Consider the following 16,151-nt stretch of genomic DNA (forward strand, 5'->3'; position numbering starts at 1 on the left):
GAGTATGGTGTGTGTGTATGTGGAGGGGGGGTGGTATTATTGTTTGATAAAACTGCAAAGTATTTGAGTCCTCCTACATGTCCACTTTTTGGACATTTTCTCTGGAAAAAGATTTGTAAAGTAAACAGCTGCTCTCCTGGTTGATCACTCGTGCTCCATCTCCTCTTTTTTTTCCTCTGAACTTCTCAGAAGTTTTTTTTATTTCATTTTTTTTACTTTCATGCAAACTCATGCGTCCTTGTCGTAGAAACTTGTTGCAGAGCTCCGTGGCTCACAGAGGACAGGCAGTGTGCAGCAGCACGTCGTCCTGCTGTTGTTTTATTCATGCTCTGATGTTTTTATCTGTGTCTGGACAGCCAGCAGCAGAGACAGATGTACTAAAAAAAAAGATGCAAAGAAATGCAGCTTTCCATGTGCAGAAACACACGTTGCTCTGAAATGCTTTTTCACTTTCTTCCTGTCAGTCTTTTCTGCATCTGAAGTTTCTCTTCGACCCTAAACTGGACCCAGTCGTGGCTGAGTTCCTCTGGCCTTGACAGCCAGCTATTGAGCTTGTTAATGGCGACGTTGACCCTTGATCCCTCCTCTGGCGGGCCCTCTGTTTGACGACTAGAAGTGGACTTTGCTACGGAGTTGTATAAATGAGAGTGGGAGCGAGCGACAGCGATCCTGGCCAAGCGTCTGCGTGTCCGGTGTTTATATATCTGGTGGCTTCTTCTCCTTTTTGCCGCCCGCCTGCCTCTCTGGTTCTGCCTCCATAATCTGATGTCTCAGCAGATCTCGGCTTCAGCCTGCACACACACACACACACACACACACACACACTCTAACTCTCCTCTGTTTGTTTATGCACTCTGCAGCCTGGAAGTGATTTACAACCAGAGACAGACACAGACTATGTGAGTCCTTGGCTGCAAGATGAGAACAAATCAATTCAGTCCTGATGCTTTCTTGTTGTGGAACAGATTCGAAATCAAGCTCCTTCGGCTCAAACAGGCGAACACAGAAAGGAAAAGTGTGGCGTTTGTTTAAGGGGAATTTATCTGCTTTTGCCTCTTATCTGCTGTGTGTCTGAGCTCTGGGAAAGTAGTCCAAATCTGACATCAGCTTCCGAGGAGGCAGAGTGAAAGAAACGGAGTAAAAGAGGGAGTAAAGCAGGTGGGAGGGAGGGAGGGAGGCCTGGCAGGCTGCTGTAATGGTGGGGGTTGGGGATTTGGTCACTCTTGATGTTTTATTGTACTCCACTCCTGCCTGAATAAGACCATGTGTTTCTTTTTAACGTGCTTTGTCTCTTTTCTTGCTCTAATAATGCACTGAATGTGTTCAAATGACACTTGTGGAGGTTTGTTCTGCAGTAACTCATCTTCTCACAGGAAGCTGCTTCCTGTCCTTCAGTCTCCCTTCCTGCAGAAGTTTTGACGACTGTTTTCTCTCGCCTCGCAGAGCTCGGTGCAGGACTGGGGGGAGGAAGTCGAGGAAGGAGCCATCTACAACGTGACCCTGAAGAGGGTTCAGATTCAGCAGGCAGCCAATAAGGGAGCCAGATGGTTGGGGGTGAGTCTGACCAGACAGAAGCAGGGAGGATCCATGAAGACTTTTTATTTTACTTTCCCTGCGCTATACTGCCCCAGCAGTATAATATGTTTGTTTGTCACTCGCTACCATCATATGTTTGGTTTTATTAATATGTCAAGTAGGGCTGTACCGATTAGTTGAAATAATCGATGACGTCGATTATGTAAATTTGTCGACGCAGATTTTTTATTATCGATTCGCTGTATTACATAACCACCAGGTGAATGTTCATGTAATTCCATTTCAGTACCTAAAAGCATCATTGCGACCATATTGGCATAAGAGTGGTGAGTTTTCCATGCTTGTCCTGAACGCAGCATCGCACAAGAGCGTAATGACGTCAGCAGCCGCTGCTTCAGTTCAGTCTGAAGCTTGAAAACAAGCCTCGCAGCTCCTGGAGTAAAATTTACCAAACAGACCGCCTCTGAATTATCTGGTGGATTAACCTTGTGAACACGACGTTCGCTTGCTCAAAGTAAATAAAGTACCACCAGGTACGGTTCCCCCATCAGACGGTTCCCCCATCAGATGGTTTCCCCAGTGTCTCAAACAACAGAGGAGCTTCTCGACACACGTCTGACCTAAAGAGCACAAGCAGCAACAAGTGTTGGACGTGTTTTGGATGTTCAAAACGTAGCTTAAATGCCTTTTATTAATTTTAACTCCATCCTCTTTTGTTTATTTGATTTAAACATATTTGCCTTCCATGGACCTCCATCACRCATTTTTCTAGTGGGGAAATGACATCAATAGAAACACATGGAGCTGGAGATTAATTTGTGTAATAAGACAAAACAGTCTTGTTGTTTTCAACAGTTTTCACCTTAAAGAAAAAAGTTACACAACTGATGTTACAATACAAAGAGTTGGGTGTTGTCTTGATATTTGTTAATTTTTATATATTGAGAAATATGTTAAATAAAAAGATAATAAATAAATGTTTATTATAGTTTTTCCTGTGTGACTTGAATTTTGCATGATTTAGTTCATTTGTTAGATTGTTAACATCTTGCACTATGTCTTTTACTTTAATTTTAAATGCTTTGGTTGAGATTTTATGTTGATGTTAAATCTTTTAAGTTTTTTTGTTAAAGAATTGACTCTAGAGTGCATATTTTGTGTTCATGAAAAAACTATTACAGAAAATATTACAATATTAAAGAACTGTTCTTGTTAATTTGATGAAAACATTTTAAATATCCAGTGAACTCACATCAGAATAACTTATAGATTTGTTATTAGAATAATAGATTAATCGAAAAAATAATAGTTAGATTAATCGATTAGAAAATAATCGTTTGGTACAGCACTAATGTCATGAACCACAAAAAGTTTAAAAAATTTTTATGGGTTGTGCCTCTACAGCTGACTCATGTTGAGAGTCAACTCAGTTCAAGATGGCCACTGCAACTTATAAACACAAAAATGACACAACTCAGTCATTTTATATAGCTACAGTCTGTTCTGGTAGGAGCTAAGTGTCAACTAAAGATTTAATCAACTGTTTAAGGACTTTACAGAGACTGAATTAAATTGAGGTGTTGAAGTAGCTGGAAGTCGTCCCCTCACAGTTTCTGAGTGCGAACAGATTTGTTTAAAGCTCTGGCATGCAAGCTAGCGAATGATATGCATTCCTTCTAGAAAAGCTCAGCCTTTCATTCTGAACAGTTTGTGCTGTAATCTGTGCAGGTTTTCATTTAGCTGTGTTATTGTTTTACCATCTGAGCCTGCGTAGACAACACATTTTAATAGCATGGTCTAAAAAAAACAGCTTCCCTGTACAGATTGTCCAAAGCGTGTGATTTCCTGACTTTTCCAGCTGCCACTAAAGCTGCTGCTTTCTGTATTACAGCTGAATTTCTCCTATGACTAAAACAGCGTATTAAGGGCTTTTCCAGTAAATATGCGTCCGTACCGTTTCCTCTACTTCCCTGTTTATAACCACATAATAAGATGTTGTGCTGGGTATTATTACACAGCACAAAGGCTCCAATTAGAAGCATTAGCTTTGTGCATTTTTCTTAGCCGAAAGAATTTTTATTTGTTTTGGGGACAAATCAGGAGCTTGTATTTGAGTTTGTATGGGGCCGTTGGGCAGTGGTACAGAAAAAGAAAACTGCTTACAGCTCAGAGGGAATAGAAGGTTGTATTGATGTGCTGATAGTAGCCATATATAATCAAATCAAATCAAAGGCCAACTGGTAAAATAGAGGAAAAAAGCCCAGAACTGACACGGCAGTACGTTTGCTACAAACAGCTGATTGTCAGTGAAATAAAGCCTTTACAGTCAGAGCTGTTGTATTTACAGTCCTTATATGAGTTTATTCTCACRTTTTCTTCCACATTAAGCCTCAGACTTGTGTAAGCTCTTATCAGAGGGGAGTGGTGGGAGAAGTGGGCTGCGCAGCTGTCCTCCTCTGCGGCTGAAGGCGGGTGTGTGTATGTGTGTGTGTGTGTGTGTGCGTGTGTGCGCTGTGATTAAAAGCAGATTGGAGTATTTCCTGTAGCACTGTGCTAACTTCAGCAAGTTCTCTCCCTCTCTGCAAGTTCTGTGCCGCCTTCATCTAGACTTGCTCTCAGTTTCCCTGTAGACACAAAAGTCGGACACATCTGGAGAAATCAGGATTAAATATAGGTCAAGATTTTCCTCCATGTTTCCTTCATCCATTGTTACATTTTTACTGGGCAAATCTGTTAGATTGTTCTTTCTATCCATACATGCATGCATACATGCATACATACATGCATACATACATGCATACATACATGCGTGCATTATACATCCATGGATGCATGCATACATACATGCATACATACATGCATACATACATGCATACATGCATACATTCATGCATAAAACTGCCATTTTAAAATACAGTATATATGTTTGTTAAATCACCATACAGTGCAGTAATTTGATATATTTCATGCTCAAATACCTGTATAACAGTTGTACTCCTGTTTAATACATGAATATAAAACATTAAGACTTACTTTAGTGAGCTGAAGTGCAACAACACAAGACTCCTCCTGTGAGGTTGTGGTTCTGGTAAAAAGTCTCTGTTTATGACTTTTGTAAACTACTCATGTATAGCTTTGTGCAACATGTTATACAATACATACTGTGTTATATATAACACAGGTTTGCCTTGAAATTCTGTGAACAGATAGTCTTTTCTGTGTAGATTAGGTGCTCCTCAAATGAAACAGAGTTAGATCTACATGTCATCCATTTAAAACTTGAAAGGGGTAGTTCATATCTTCTAATGTGGGGTTCTGTTGATTAAAAATTCTGAACATGTAATATCTTACCTGTTGTAGATAGCTTTTCTGTTTAATTCTAACCATAGTAATATTGCGTCATACTCAGCAAACCACAAGGTTATGCTCACTAACCACTAATTTGCTAAAAAAAATTGTTGCTCAGCTAACATTAAACACGTAAACATAAAAAAATGAGTGGAAGCTAATGTTAACCAATAAGATGACTGTCACTCTGCCTGAGTCACACCTCTTCATCTCCTTTAAGACTGATGGGACTGACACAAACATGATGCTAGCTTTCTAAGTTAGACACATTACAAATACTTTGTACCATATTTTATTTGTAGTCATTTTTTGCATTTGTTATTTAAAGATTGGTAAATTTTATTTTATTACTTTTTGATGCTCTTAGTTTGACGTTTAGCTGCTAAAGATGCTACATGCTACACACATGGTGCCTGACACATCCAACACTGATTGTAAGACGGGATATATTTTTATTTATTTTGGGATAAATAGCATAAAAGAATTTAGACTTGTGAATTTTTTGCGGACATAAAATTAGTAGAACCTAATTTAACGAAAGCTAATAGGTCTGCTAATGGTTTCCAAAGTTAGCAAAAAATGCTAATGCGCTGAATGAAAAAGTAGTTGCACAGAACTGTTCCCACCACTGGTAGAATGTTAAAATGACAGCAATATGAAAGTCAATAAAATAGCATAATTTATTTTAAAAATAATTTTTCCTTTGAGTTATGGTAATTTAGTAGCAGTTCACTTTGTTCTTGGTCCTGTTCAAAATAGCCATTACTGTAGCTCTTAAATCTGACTTAAACTCCAAACTGAGGCCAGTTCTAAGAGCTGCCTTCAACAGGTAAGACATTGATTGTCCATATCCTTTCCACAGAACCCTACTCAAAAGATCTGAAGATCAAAAGACCTTCACTTCTAAAAGCTGATTTTACTTCAAGCAAAATCTGTGAAAACACAAAAATGTGTTTGTTTCTGTTCAGGCGGAGGGTGACCGCCTACCTCCTGGCCACACGGTGAGTCAGCTGGAAACCTGTAAAATCCGAAGCATTCGTGCTGGAACTCTGGAGCGCCTGGTGGAAACGTTGTTGACGGCGTTTGGAGACAACGATCTCACCTACACCTCCATCTTCCTCTCCACCTACAGAGCCTTCGCCAGCACTCAGACTGTTCTGCAGCTTCTGCTAGACAGGTAGGCTGGAAACAAGGTGTTGTTGCACCTGTAGTCCACAGAACGACGCACGGCTGTGTGACTTTTAACTGTATCTCTGACGAATTTTTGTGCTAGGTATGGAAGCGTGGGGGACAGCGAGCAGGACGGCTGTGAAAGCCGTGAAGCCATCAGAAAGTGAGATGGAGTTTTTAAAGCCTGTTGCTTCCAGCAGCGTTACTGACTGAGCCCTCCGTCAGTATTAAAMGTTTCCCTGCTGTCCCCTCCAGTGCCTTGGCGTCAACCCTGCGTGCCTGGCTGGACCAGTGCCCCGAGGACTTCCAGGAGCCTCCGRACTACCCCTGCCTCCACAGGCTGATGGACTACCTGCGCAAAGCCCTGCCTGKCTCCGAGGCTCTTAGACGGGCAGAGAGTCTGCTGGAGCAGCTGCAGGGTCAGGCCTGCATGGATGAGAGCGATGGTATACTTTTTAAACCCGCTCTTTGCACATAGTTGGATTGTGTTGCTTGAAAGTCACCTAATGCATTTGAATTGCTTTGCTTTCAGTCTGTTTCAATGGCAACAGTTCCTTCTGTCTCGGGGAGGAAGAAGAGGTGGAGATTGAAGTGCAGGATGACTTCCTGTCGTTTGACGCCGACCTGGTGGCCGAGCAGCTCACCTACATGGATGCAGTAAGTAAAAAAAAAAGGGAGGAGAAATAAAAGTAAAGTCGTACTATTTTAAAGTGCCTGTGACATCAAATTTTTGTAATAAATGTGAATGTGTTTTTGGAAAGAGAACATTGATAACATGTTGCAAAACAAATTTCACGCCGTTGAGATGGACAGTTGTTGAGATATTTACATGTGAAGAAACAGGAAGTGATGTCAAAGGGGAACGTCTGCATGTAAACAGTGATGCTACAATAATTACAGCAGAATCTGATGTTTCTTTAGATTATTTTGAGTCACTATCAGAGATGAAGAACAGTTTAAATGAGATTGTTTCAATAAACAAAGACTAGAGAGTTTCTTTTCTTAAAGAGCTCCCCTTTGATTTCACTTCCTGTTTCACTTTGCTGAGCCATTCAAGAAAAAATATGCCAATTATGAGACAAAATGGTTAAAACCTTGTGTATTATGCTAATTTTCTTAGATATAAATATGTTTTCTTTGACTTTTTGTATTTGAAGTACAGTATAAGCATGTCACAGGCCCTTTAATGTTTTCTTTAACATTTTTACAATGTATTTTTTTCCCAAGCTGCTGTTTAAAAAGGTCGTCCCCCACCACTGCCTGGGCTCCATTTGGTCTCAGCGGGACAAGAAGGACAGCAAGCACACCGCTCCCACCATCCGCGCCACCATCACCCAGTTCAACGCCGTGGCCGCCTGCGTGGTCAGCACGGTGCTGAAGCACAGGCAGCTCCGGCCTCACGTCAGGGCGCGGGTCATCCAGCGCTGGATCGACATCGCTCAGGTCGGGAACGCACCCAGAACAAGTGGACGGATCCAATCCGCCGCCACGAGTCAGGCTGTGGCTGACTTTGACGTTTTCTGCCAACAGGAGTGTCGAATACGCAAGAACTTCTCGTCTCTACGAGCCATCGTGTCGGCGCTGCAGTCCAATCCCCTGTACAGACTGAAGAGAGTGTGGGCCTGCGTGCACAAGTAAAGCCTCCAATCTCTGAAATATGCAGATAATCTCGTGGGTTTTGATAGAAGAATCAGCCTTTTGGCAGCGCTCGTTACTCCATAGCCTCCTCTTCTTAACTGAATGTGTTTTGCTGCAGAGACAGTACGCAGACGTTCGAGGAGCTCTCCGACATTTTCTCGGACCACAACAACTACCTGACCAGCAGGGAGCTGCTCATGAGGGTAAGTTCTTACACCATCGTTACTGCCCCTCAGAATAAATACATGTCGTCCTGAGAGCATTTCTTTATTCGCACAGTTGGGTGTTGAGGACAAAAGCTAGTTTTGTTTTGCCTTCCAGGAAGGTACTTCAAAGTTTGCCAGCCTGGAGAGCTGCGCCAAGGAGCACCAGAAGCGCACGCACAAGAGGCTGCAGCTGCAGAAGGAAATGGTGAGACGATCAAAGCTGCAACATGGAGCTTTAGCATGTCTGGTTAGCATCCTTTTACATACACTCTAAAAAAATGAAGTGTTGAATTTACTTTACCAAACTAATTCCACTGTGGCTAGTAGAGTAAATATGAAGCAGTTTATTGGAACCGGTTTACATAACTTGGTTAAGTAAGTTCAACACTTCATTTTTTTAGTGCATAAACAACTCCTTTCATAAGCTTAAATTTGTAACGTGTAACTAGGTGTCCAATTAAAATGTAATGAAATAAAAATAAAGTTTACAATTTTAAAAAATATTTGGTAAAATTGCAAATCCTCAAAAAAAAAAAACTTAAGTACTATAACAAAGTAAATGTGTGAACTGGGAGGTTTTAGAGCAGTGAACATCAACTTGTGGCTCCTGGAACACATTTGGCCCTCAAGCTCATTCCATTTCAGTCCAACATTAAGGGTGACATGTGAAAAATCCACTTTATTAGTTATTACCAAAAAAGTGTTTTTAGTTACATTTTCTTGTGCACTTGAAGCCTCTAAGAGTGCTGCGTAGATGTTTTAATTATTTTATTATTATTATTATCCTGTTTGGGTGATATTTTCAACCTGTTCAGTTTTCTCTATTTTCTATAATGTTTTTGGAACTATTACATCACAATATTTTACGTTGGAACTTCTAAATAAGGTCTGGACTTACCAGCTACTATTTGGTGGTCTTCATTCTCCTCTGGCTCTGGGTCAGACTCTGACTCCAACATGTAATGGTGCGTTCACACCAAACGCGATTTCAGCATCAGGAGCATCAGGTTTACATACAAAGTCTATGRTGGACGCGCTTCAAGCAGCGTCAGGAAGTGCTGCGGCGCCTCAAGCGCGATTAGAGCAGCGCAATTTGAACAATTTGAACGATCTGAGCGTTCGACGTGCTTGAGGCGCAAATCGCTGAAGTTAGAAAATCTGAACTTTTGCAGCTCGASGCGCCGCGTCAACCAATCAGAGAGACTCCACTGTGTGACGTAGWGACATATTTCCCGACRGGACAGTTTACTGAATGATGTCCACTAACCTGAAACAGATGGAGAGGAGCTCTTTAGCTGAAATCGAGTGCCTGCAGTCGGTGTCCTGACAGAGATATCCTCACCAATGCGTGGCAGCGACTCATCAGACTGGACTCGGGACAAAAATAGTCCTGAAAGCGAGCTGTGAGCCTCTCCCGCAGCTCCTGGGTGATGAAACTCAGAATGTCTCTGAATTATCTGGTGAATTAATTATGAATTAATTATCTGATGAACGTGACATGCTCTTGCTCTCTGTAAATAAAGCAAAGCCACTTCCTCGTCCGACATTAAACAGAGCCCGACAGAGGAGGGGGGGGCGGGGAGGCTGTTGACGTGCAGCGCTTCAAGAGCTGACCTGCGTCTGACCTCAAAGTTCACAAGCTTCCAACTTSAAGTGTTGGATGCAATTTTGAAGCTGAAATTGCGTTCGGTGCGAACGCAGCTTAAGGCTGGATGGACAAGTCTTCCCTTGTTGACATCTTTTAGCTTATTTGTAAAACAAAAAATAAATAAATAAAAATCCTGTGCTGCTATATAGTCGTAAACCCCTCTATCACAGTACAATGGACCGCTCAGGTAGCTGGAGGAGGGCGGAACGTGGTTTGTATTTAAAGAGACTGCCTCAAAACAAGTTTAAGAACTTTACAAAACTTTCATTTTTAGTCCAGATGTAGTCTAATTTCAGCCTGAACATCTATAAACGTCCTGTTTATTTTTCTAACCTATAAACACTTGCTGCTTCCTCTGCCCTGTAAAGCAGACGTTAAACACCAGAATTATTATGTTGATGTAAGAAAATAATGAGATTCTGCAGCTGTGACTGCCATCGGCTAAACGAGCTTGCTTAAAACTAACAACATCAGCGTCAATAAAGCTAGCAGTGAATAAGCGTGAACTGTTTTGTTGTTGGAGCAGGGATCAGCTGTAGATGTGTTAACTGTTGATGTACTTGTTCTGTGTTTGATGCAGCCAGCCTCTCATGCAGAACAAACCTGCTGTAYGTGCACTGTCAGCGTTTTTAGGGTTTGTTAGGTGGGGGGGGAAATGTGCTGAATAAACCAGAAAATGTTTGTAACCATTAAAGCACATTGCCACTTTTCAACATGTACGTCGATTACATTCTTCTTAAAAGAGCCCAAAAGTACCTGAATATAAAACCTCAAGTCTCTGTTTATTTTAATTGATAGATTATAAAATACATCAGGGCAGCTCACACCTGTTCTCAGGACTCGTAAAATCTTGTTCTGACAGTTTTTCAGAGGTGTATAAACTTTAATGAGTTTTTATGAACGCTGCAGTTTGTGGTCTGGTCCTACCCATCACATGTAGCATCTGAACAATTCAAACAGCAATAACACAACCACTTCTCCACAGGGAGCGATGCAGGGAACCATACCTTACTTGGGGACTTTTCTAACCGATCTGACCATGTTGGACACAGCCCTGCCAGACTTAGTAGAGGTAAACTAAAGAAATGTTTATGATGTGTCTGTCGGTCCAGTTGTTTTGGGGGGAGTAGTCTTTAATTCTCTGATGTGTGATCTTCTGGCTTTTATTGCTTTCTGCAGGGTGGTTTGATCAACTTTGAGAAGAGACGAAGGGTGAGTGTTTCCTCCTTGACCGTACCATGATGTTTCCTGTGTCCAARTTCGGGGGTTGCGTCCTTTGAAGGACCCGACCTACCTGGTCTARGTGGGCCGGGTCCTTGKTCGACCACGAAGTTTGGAAACAAGTGGCTGTGGATTTGGATGGTTTATCCTTCAGCTTTACTCCTGCTCTAACCCCGGTGTATGTCCTGTCGCTTAGCAAACATGAAGACACTAAACAGAAGCAAAAATAGATTTAAAGTAGCAAAATATCAGTAAATTGTAAAATACAAAAATTAGCTTAAAGGCAAAATTTGAAGAACTAACAGACCCGTTGAATGTTCACGTTTATTTCKCTATACCAGCTTGTTTGATTTCTGACAATAATAATATTAAACAACATGYCTATGCAAATGACAAAAACATTTAATATCACAACCGCTTTAAACTTTCAGTTTTCATACCGCAAGACTTTTATTTAAAACTATTAATTTCTATYGCTCCGGTTGGCCCGCAATGCATTTTGGGATAGGGTGGGCCTAGAAGGMGCCATCAAATCCTCAAATCTGGTAAAAAATAAAAATAAAAATAAAAACGTATTTGTGGGCTGCATTGTAGAAGGCTTCAAATTTGGACAGCCTCCAGTGCGGCGCGGTGAYGCAAGCAGCCGTCAAATTCTGCCTTCGCAGGACACAGCCCCTGGATGTGGACACAGTCATTAGTGCGCACACGCATGTTCAAAATGTTTGATGCCACTTCTTCTCCATCTCCGCAGGAGTTTGAGGTCATAGCTCAGATTAAGCTGCTCCAGTCGGCCTGCAACAGCTACTGCCTGACTCCCGACCCGGCTTTCCTGCGCTGGTTCAAGAGCCAGCCTCAGCTCAGTGAGGAGGAGAGGTACGGCTCTTCTTTCAACTCGCAGCATCTTCGTTTTTAACTGCACTCTGTTAGATRACGAGCATTTTAAGTGCATGGGTCGTGCTGTGTTGGATCCACTGTTCATTGCTTGCTGTGTCTTTACTCCCCGCTGATCCATTGTTGTTTTCGTTGTGTGAGCTCCGTTCATTTCCGCTCCCAGACTTTCTCTGTTCTTCCACTTCACCGAGAATTTAGTTCTCAGAAACAATGAGGTAATATTATTTTTCTGATGTGTTTTACAATGTCTTACAGCTACGCCTTGTCGTGTGAGGTTGAAGGTCTTGGCGACAGCAGCCCGACTTTACCCAAAACCCGAAAAAGCATGGTGAAGAGACTCAGCCTGTGAGTACACTTACACATGTCAAGTTGTACAGATTGTCCTTAAATTACATGGATTTCTCCTCGTTTTGCTGGTATACAAACATATASGGCAATTTCATGGATTTTTACAATAATTACAAACATTATTGAGTTATAGAGTCTGTAGGACGTAAAAAACAAACAATAAATAAAATTAAATAACCATCTCCCAACCCGCTCTGCTGCTAGAAATAAGTTCCCCACCTCTACCCGACCTCCTTTCTCTGCTCCTCTGTGCTGCAGATACTATTATCTCCGCCCCACGTTCTGTCTTTCCCCGCAGCAAACAGTCATCCACAACCCACCCTCTGAACGTGACTTCTCATGATTACAATCATGAAATGGTCTTAGACTAAATTCTGAMACAAAAGGCATCCGGCAATAAGCGTTCCTTAAAGGACTTAATGTTTTCACATTACGTTGAACTCACCCGTCTCATGCTCTGCACATCTAGAATCTCTGTTTTATTAACCTGTCCTCCTGTTCCACTCCCCAGGCTGTTTCTTGGACCAGACAGTAACTCGGCCAGTTCTCCCGTCAGAGAGACGCCACGTTCGCCCCCTACTGGCAGCTCGGGGGAGAGCATGGACTCTGTCAGCGTGTCGTCCAGCGACTCCAGCAGTCCGTCGGACGGCGAGGGACACACGACACCAACACACACCCCCGACTCACACCTCTCCCATCAAAACAAGGTAAAGTTCAAGGACATTTACAAACACAATSTAAAAATGTATTAAAACTCTATTTAAACCATCACCAGTTTTACTRAAATGTATGTAATCTTATCTCTGTTAAAGCAACAGTTTTAATTTTAGCTCTTACATTAACTTTACATTGTGTCAACATTCAAATATAGAGCCAAAATGAGCCACATAAACCAGCTGGCAGACTTTATAAACTGTMAATTRAAAGCCAAATTAAAGGATTTRTAATTATTTTAAAGCTTCTGTTCATTTGAAAATCAAAATTAGAAACTCCTATGTTTGGCAATAAATAAATAAATAAATAAATAAATAAATAAATAAATAAATAAATAAATAATAATAATAGTAATAATAAGAAGAAGAATAAGAATAATAAGAATAAGAATAAGAATAATTCATGCCTGCAATATGTTTCAATAAATGACTGGTGAAACAAAAATAGAAAATAATTCAGATTCAAATTCAGGCATCTTTTAAATATATGGAGCTAAAGTTGGGTCATAAAATTAGTTCAAATTTTTTTTGAAACTGAAAAAAAAAATTACATTTAAAACTGGAAAAAAAAACAACTCCAAAAATACTTTCCAGATTCAAATTTTCTTTTTCTTTTTTTTTTCCTTTCAAACTTCTGGACTTCAGGTGTGGAATCATGACTGACAGCACAATACTGGAAATGGATTTGAACCTTCATCAATAATCAATGTTTATGCACACAAAAACAGAATACTGATGATTTTTAAAAACATTTGCTGTCATTCATGATTCCACACCCTCTCTCATCTGAAGCCCCGCCCCCACACCAAAACTTGAAATAAAGTTTGAAACTGAAAAAAAAATAAAAAAATAAAAAAACCTGAAACTCAAAAATTACCTACAATCTGATCAGCACTGTAGTTTTGAACTTTTTTAGTTTAAAATTTGTTTTTTAGTTTAAAAAATTGTGAACAAACTTTATGGCCCCAATTTACCTCCATATATTTAACCCCAAATGGCAATATGGCAGATTTATGTGATATGTTAACTGCAAACAGGTCAGTAACATCACTGGATAAAAAGGAAACATCTCAAAAAGGCGCAATCTTTTTTTAGAAACAAAGCAGTTTAAAAATAATAGTAAATTTATGAATTTAAATAATGTTTTGTATATTTTTGTGCTTTCCATCAGTTGTCAGAGTCATCCTCCTGCACCTCGCTCCACTCCATCGACACCAACTCATCCACAGCCAGCGTCTCCACCCCTCCTGCGTTCCCTTCCCTCTCTGCTCCCCTCTGCAGTCACAGACGCTGTGTCTCCCTCATGCCCCTGTCCCCCTGCTCCCAGAATCAAAGCCCCATCTACAACACGCAAGCCCAGGACGCGTGCATTATAAGAGTCAGCCTGGAGAACGGCAACGGCAACCTGTACAAGAGCATTCTGGTGTGTAAACACACAGCTGTTCGTTCATTACTGGGAGAATTTTTTTTTCCTGAGATGTCTGTTTTCTTAAACAGCTGACCAGTCAAGACAAGACTCCAGCTGTGATTTCCAGAGCGATGGCGAAGCACAACCTGGAGGTGGAGCCAGAGGAGGGATACGAGCTGGTGCAAGTCATCTCTGAGGAAAAAGGTGAAACTTGGTTCTGTTTTTAAATCGAGTCTCAAACAAAGGGCCAGTTGTAAAAAAACTTCAACGTTTCCCGTTTAACTTTGATTAAACACGGAACGTCACATTCCTCGTCTCATTGCTACGTCTGAACACCGTTAACAGACAATAACTGAGCTCTATGTGGTATTTCCTACATAGAAACAGCGTTTTAAGACACTTTATCATAAACACTGAAAAGMACTAYGTGTRTGACTGACTAAATGTGAAATACAGAAATACTATTAAAAGTAAGAGTTTTACTCACTGAGTGGGGGTGAGGAGCTGCTGYCTTGAATCCTGAACTCTCCCACTTTCCGAAAGAAATTCCCACTGCAGGGGTGCGTTCCTGTTTAAATTAACTACTTGTAAGTGGGAAATTCCCACTTTTACACGGTGAGATTTTACACGGTAMAACACCGGTAAGAACCATTTTTTGTTTTGTGTCTTTCAGAGCTGGTGATTCCCGATAAYGCCAACGTCTTTTACGCCATGAACACCTCGGCTAACTTTGACTTCCTGCTGCGAGCGCGAGGCTCGGCGTGTCGGCCCGTACAGCTGCGGAGCCGGTGCAGTACCACTCTCCCTCGGACTCAGTACCGCTCCAGCCTCTCGATCAGACTCAGTAAAGTCACGCTGTGACCCTTCAGTCTGCCATCCYACCACTGACCCGGGGCCCTGCAGGCCACAGCAGTGATGACTGAAGGTGGAACTGCTGCACCACAGAGAGTTCTCAGACTCTGGGCCTCACCCTGAACTGTGCCTGTGCCTGCCCAGCCTTAACAGGGACCAGTGCAACAGTGATCCCTTGTGGCCTCTGCCTTTTTTTACAACAGATTATTATTTTTTGCATATGTGGGAGCAGCCAAATGCCTGGAGCCTCATGTATGAAACAGTGTGCAACTTTTTTACTGAAAGTTGGTTTACAGACAAACTCCAARAAGTGCATTTTACCAAAAATATTCAGATTCATCCAACTGTGTACACACATGTTTCTGCACGCCTTTCCTTCCTTCATCCGGATTTACATGGAACTGAGCGCACATCTGACCCCTCCCCCAAGTGCTCCTCTATAATTACATGCAAATCTGCCCAAAATGTCCAATCTAAAATTATGTTTAAATGCAGGAAAATGGGGAAATTCATGGAATGTGAATCAGAGATGCTCCTAGATGGGAGGTAGAAACAGACRTCACTCACTTTCTTCTGGTATAAAGAAGTGATGGTGAAGCTGGGGCAGCGTGTGAAGCGACAAGTTTGGATTTAAAGAGACGGCCTCAAAACGAGTTGATCTGAGACCCACCTCCGAAACGTGGTGAAAGGGGGGCTTGTGGAGTTACAATAAGGAGGAATTCAGACCAAAGCATTGCCAGATGCTTCAGTAACACAATACGAGRTAGAATATGGTCTAAAAGAGACATTAGTTTTTCATTCTTAAAAAAATTGTACAAAAACAAAAGAACATAAAAAATGTAAAAGAAAAAAAGCATCAGCATAGTGATAATTAGGTGGCAATTATGTACAACTAATGTGAAGTGACAGGATGTAGTAAAAATGTCAGAACACGACATTTAACACATCAGTCAAAAATGTGTCATGAAGAGGAAAACATAAGTCACCCCTGTTTATAAGTTTTAGGATCGGCCAAACCATATAAAAAAGTGACTTTTAGTCCAGAAAATACGGTATTACTGCAGATGAATAAAGTGAAGCAGGAGTGTAGATGTCAGGCATTTCTAACATTACTCCTGTGTTTAATGACATAATTACTGTAAACACACACACACACACACACACACACACAC

At 41.3% G+C, this 16,151-nt stretch overlaps 1 protein-coding gene across 2 annotated transcripts in view; it reads left to right on the top strand.

Annotated features, from left to right (window-relative positions):
- The window catches only part of rgl1 (ral guanine nucleotide dissociation stimulator-like 1), a 31,898-nt gene extending 15,812 nt beyond the window's left edge, over nt 1-16,086 (top strand). For both annotated transcript variants that reach the window (XM_014002888.1, XM_014002889.1), the window contains exons 2-18: nt 1,444-1,554; nt 5,853-6,061; nt 6,158-6,217; nt 6,310-6,500; nt 6,587-6,711; nt 7,282-7,497; nt 7,585-7,688; nt 7,811-7,895; nt 8,014-8,103; nt 10,532-10,618; nt 10,726-10,758; nt 11,519-11,640; nt 11,914-12,003; nt 12,518-12,713; nt 13,891-14,142; nt 14,217-14,331; nt 14,801-16,086. In XM_014002888.1, coding sequence (XP_013858342.1) covers nt 1,444-1,554; nt 5,853-6,061; nt 6,158-6,217; nt 6,310-6,500; nt 6,587-6,711; nt 7,282-7,497; nt 7,585-7,688; nt 7,811-7,895; nt 8,014-8,103; nt 10,532-10,618; nt 10,726-10,758; nt 11,519-11,640; nt 11,914-12,003; nt 12,518-12,713; nt 13,891-14,142; nt 14,217-14,331; nt 14,801-14,988 — 2,274 coding nt within the window. In that variant the 3' untranslated portion in view covers nt 14,989-16,086. The remainder of the gene's footprint in view (nt 1-1,443; nt 1,555-5,852; nt 6,062-6,157; nt 6,218-6,309; nt 6,501-6,586; nt 6,712-7,281; nt 7,498-7,584; nt 7,689-7,810; nt 7,896-8,013; nt 8,104-10,531; nt 10,619-10,725; nt 10,759-11,518; nt 11,641-11,913; nt 12,004-12,517; nt 12,714-13,890; nt 14,143-14,216; nt 14,332-14,800) is intronic.
- Nucleotides 16,087-16,151: the final 65 nt, after the last annotated feature.

The sequence above is a fragment of the Austrofundulus limnaeus genome, unplaced genomic scaffold, assembly GCF_001266775.1.
Source record: "Austrofundulus limnaeus strain Quisiro unplaced genomic scaffold, Austrofundulus_limnaeus-1.0 Scaffold15, whole genome shotgun sequence".
NCBI lineage: Eukaryota > Metazoa > Chordata > Actinopteri > Cyprinodontiformes > Rivulidae > Austrofundulus > Austrofundulus limnaeus.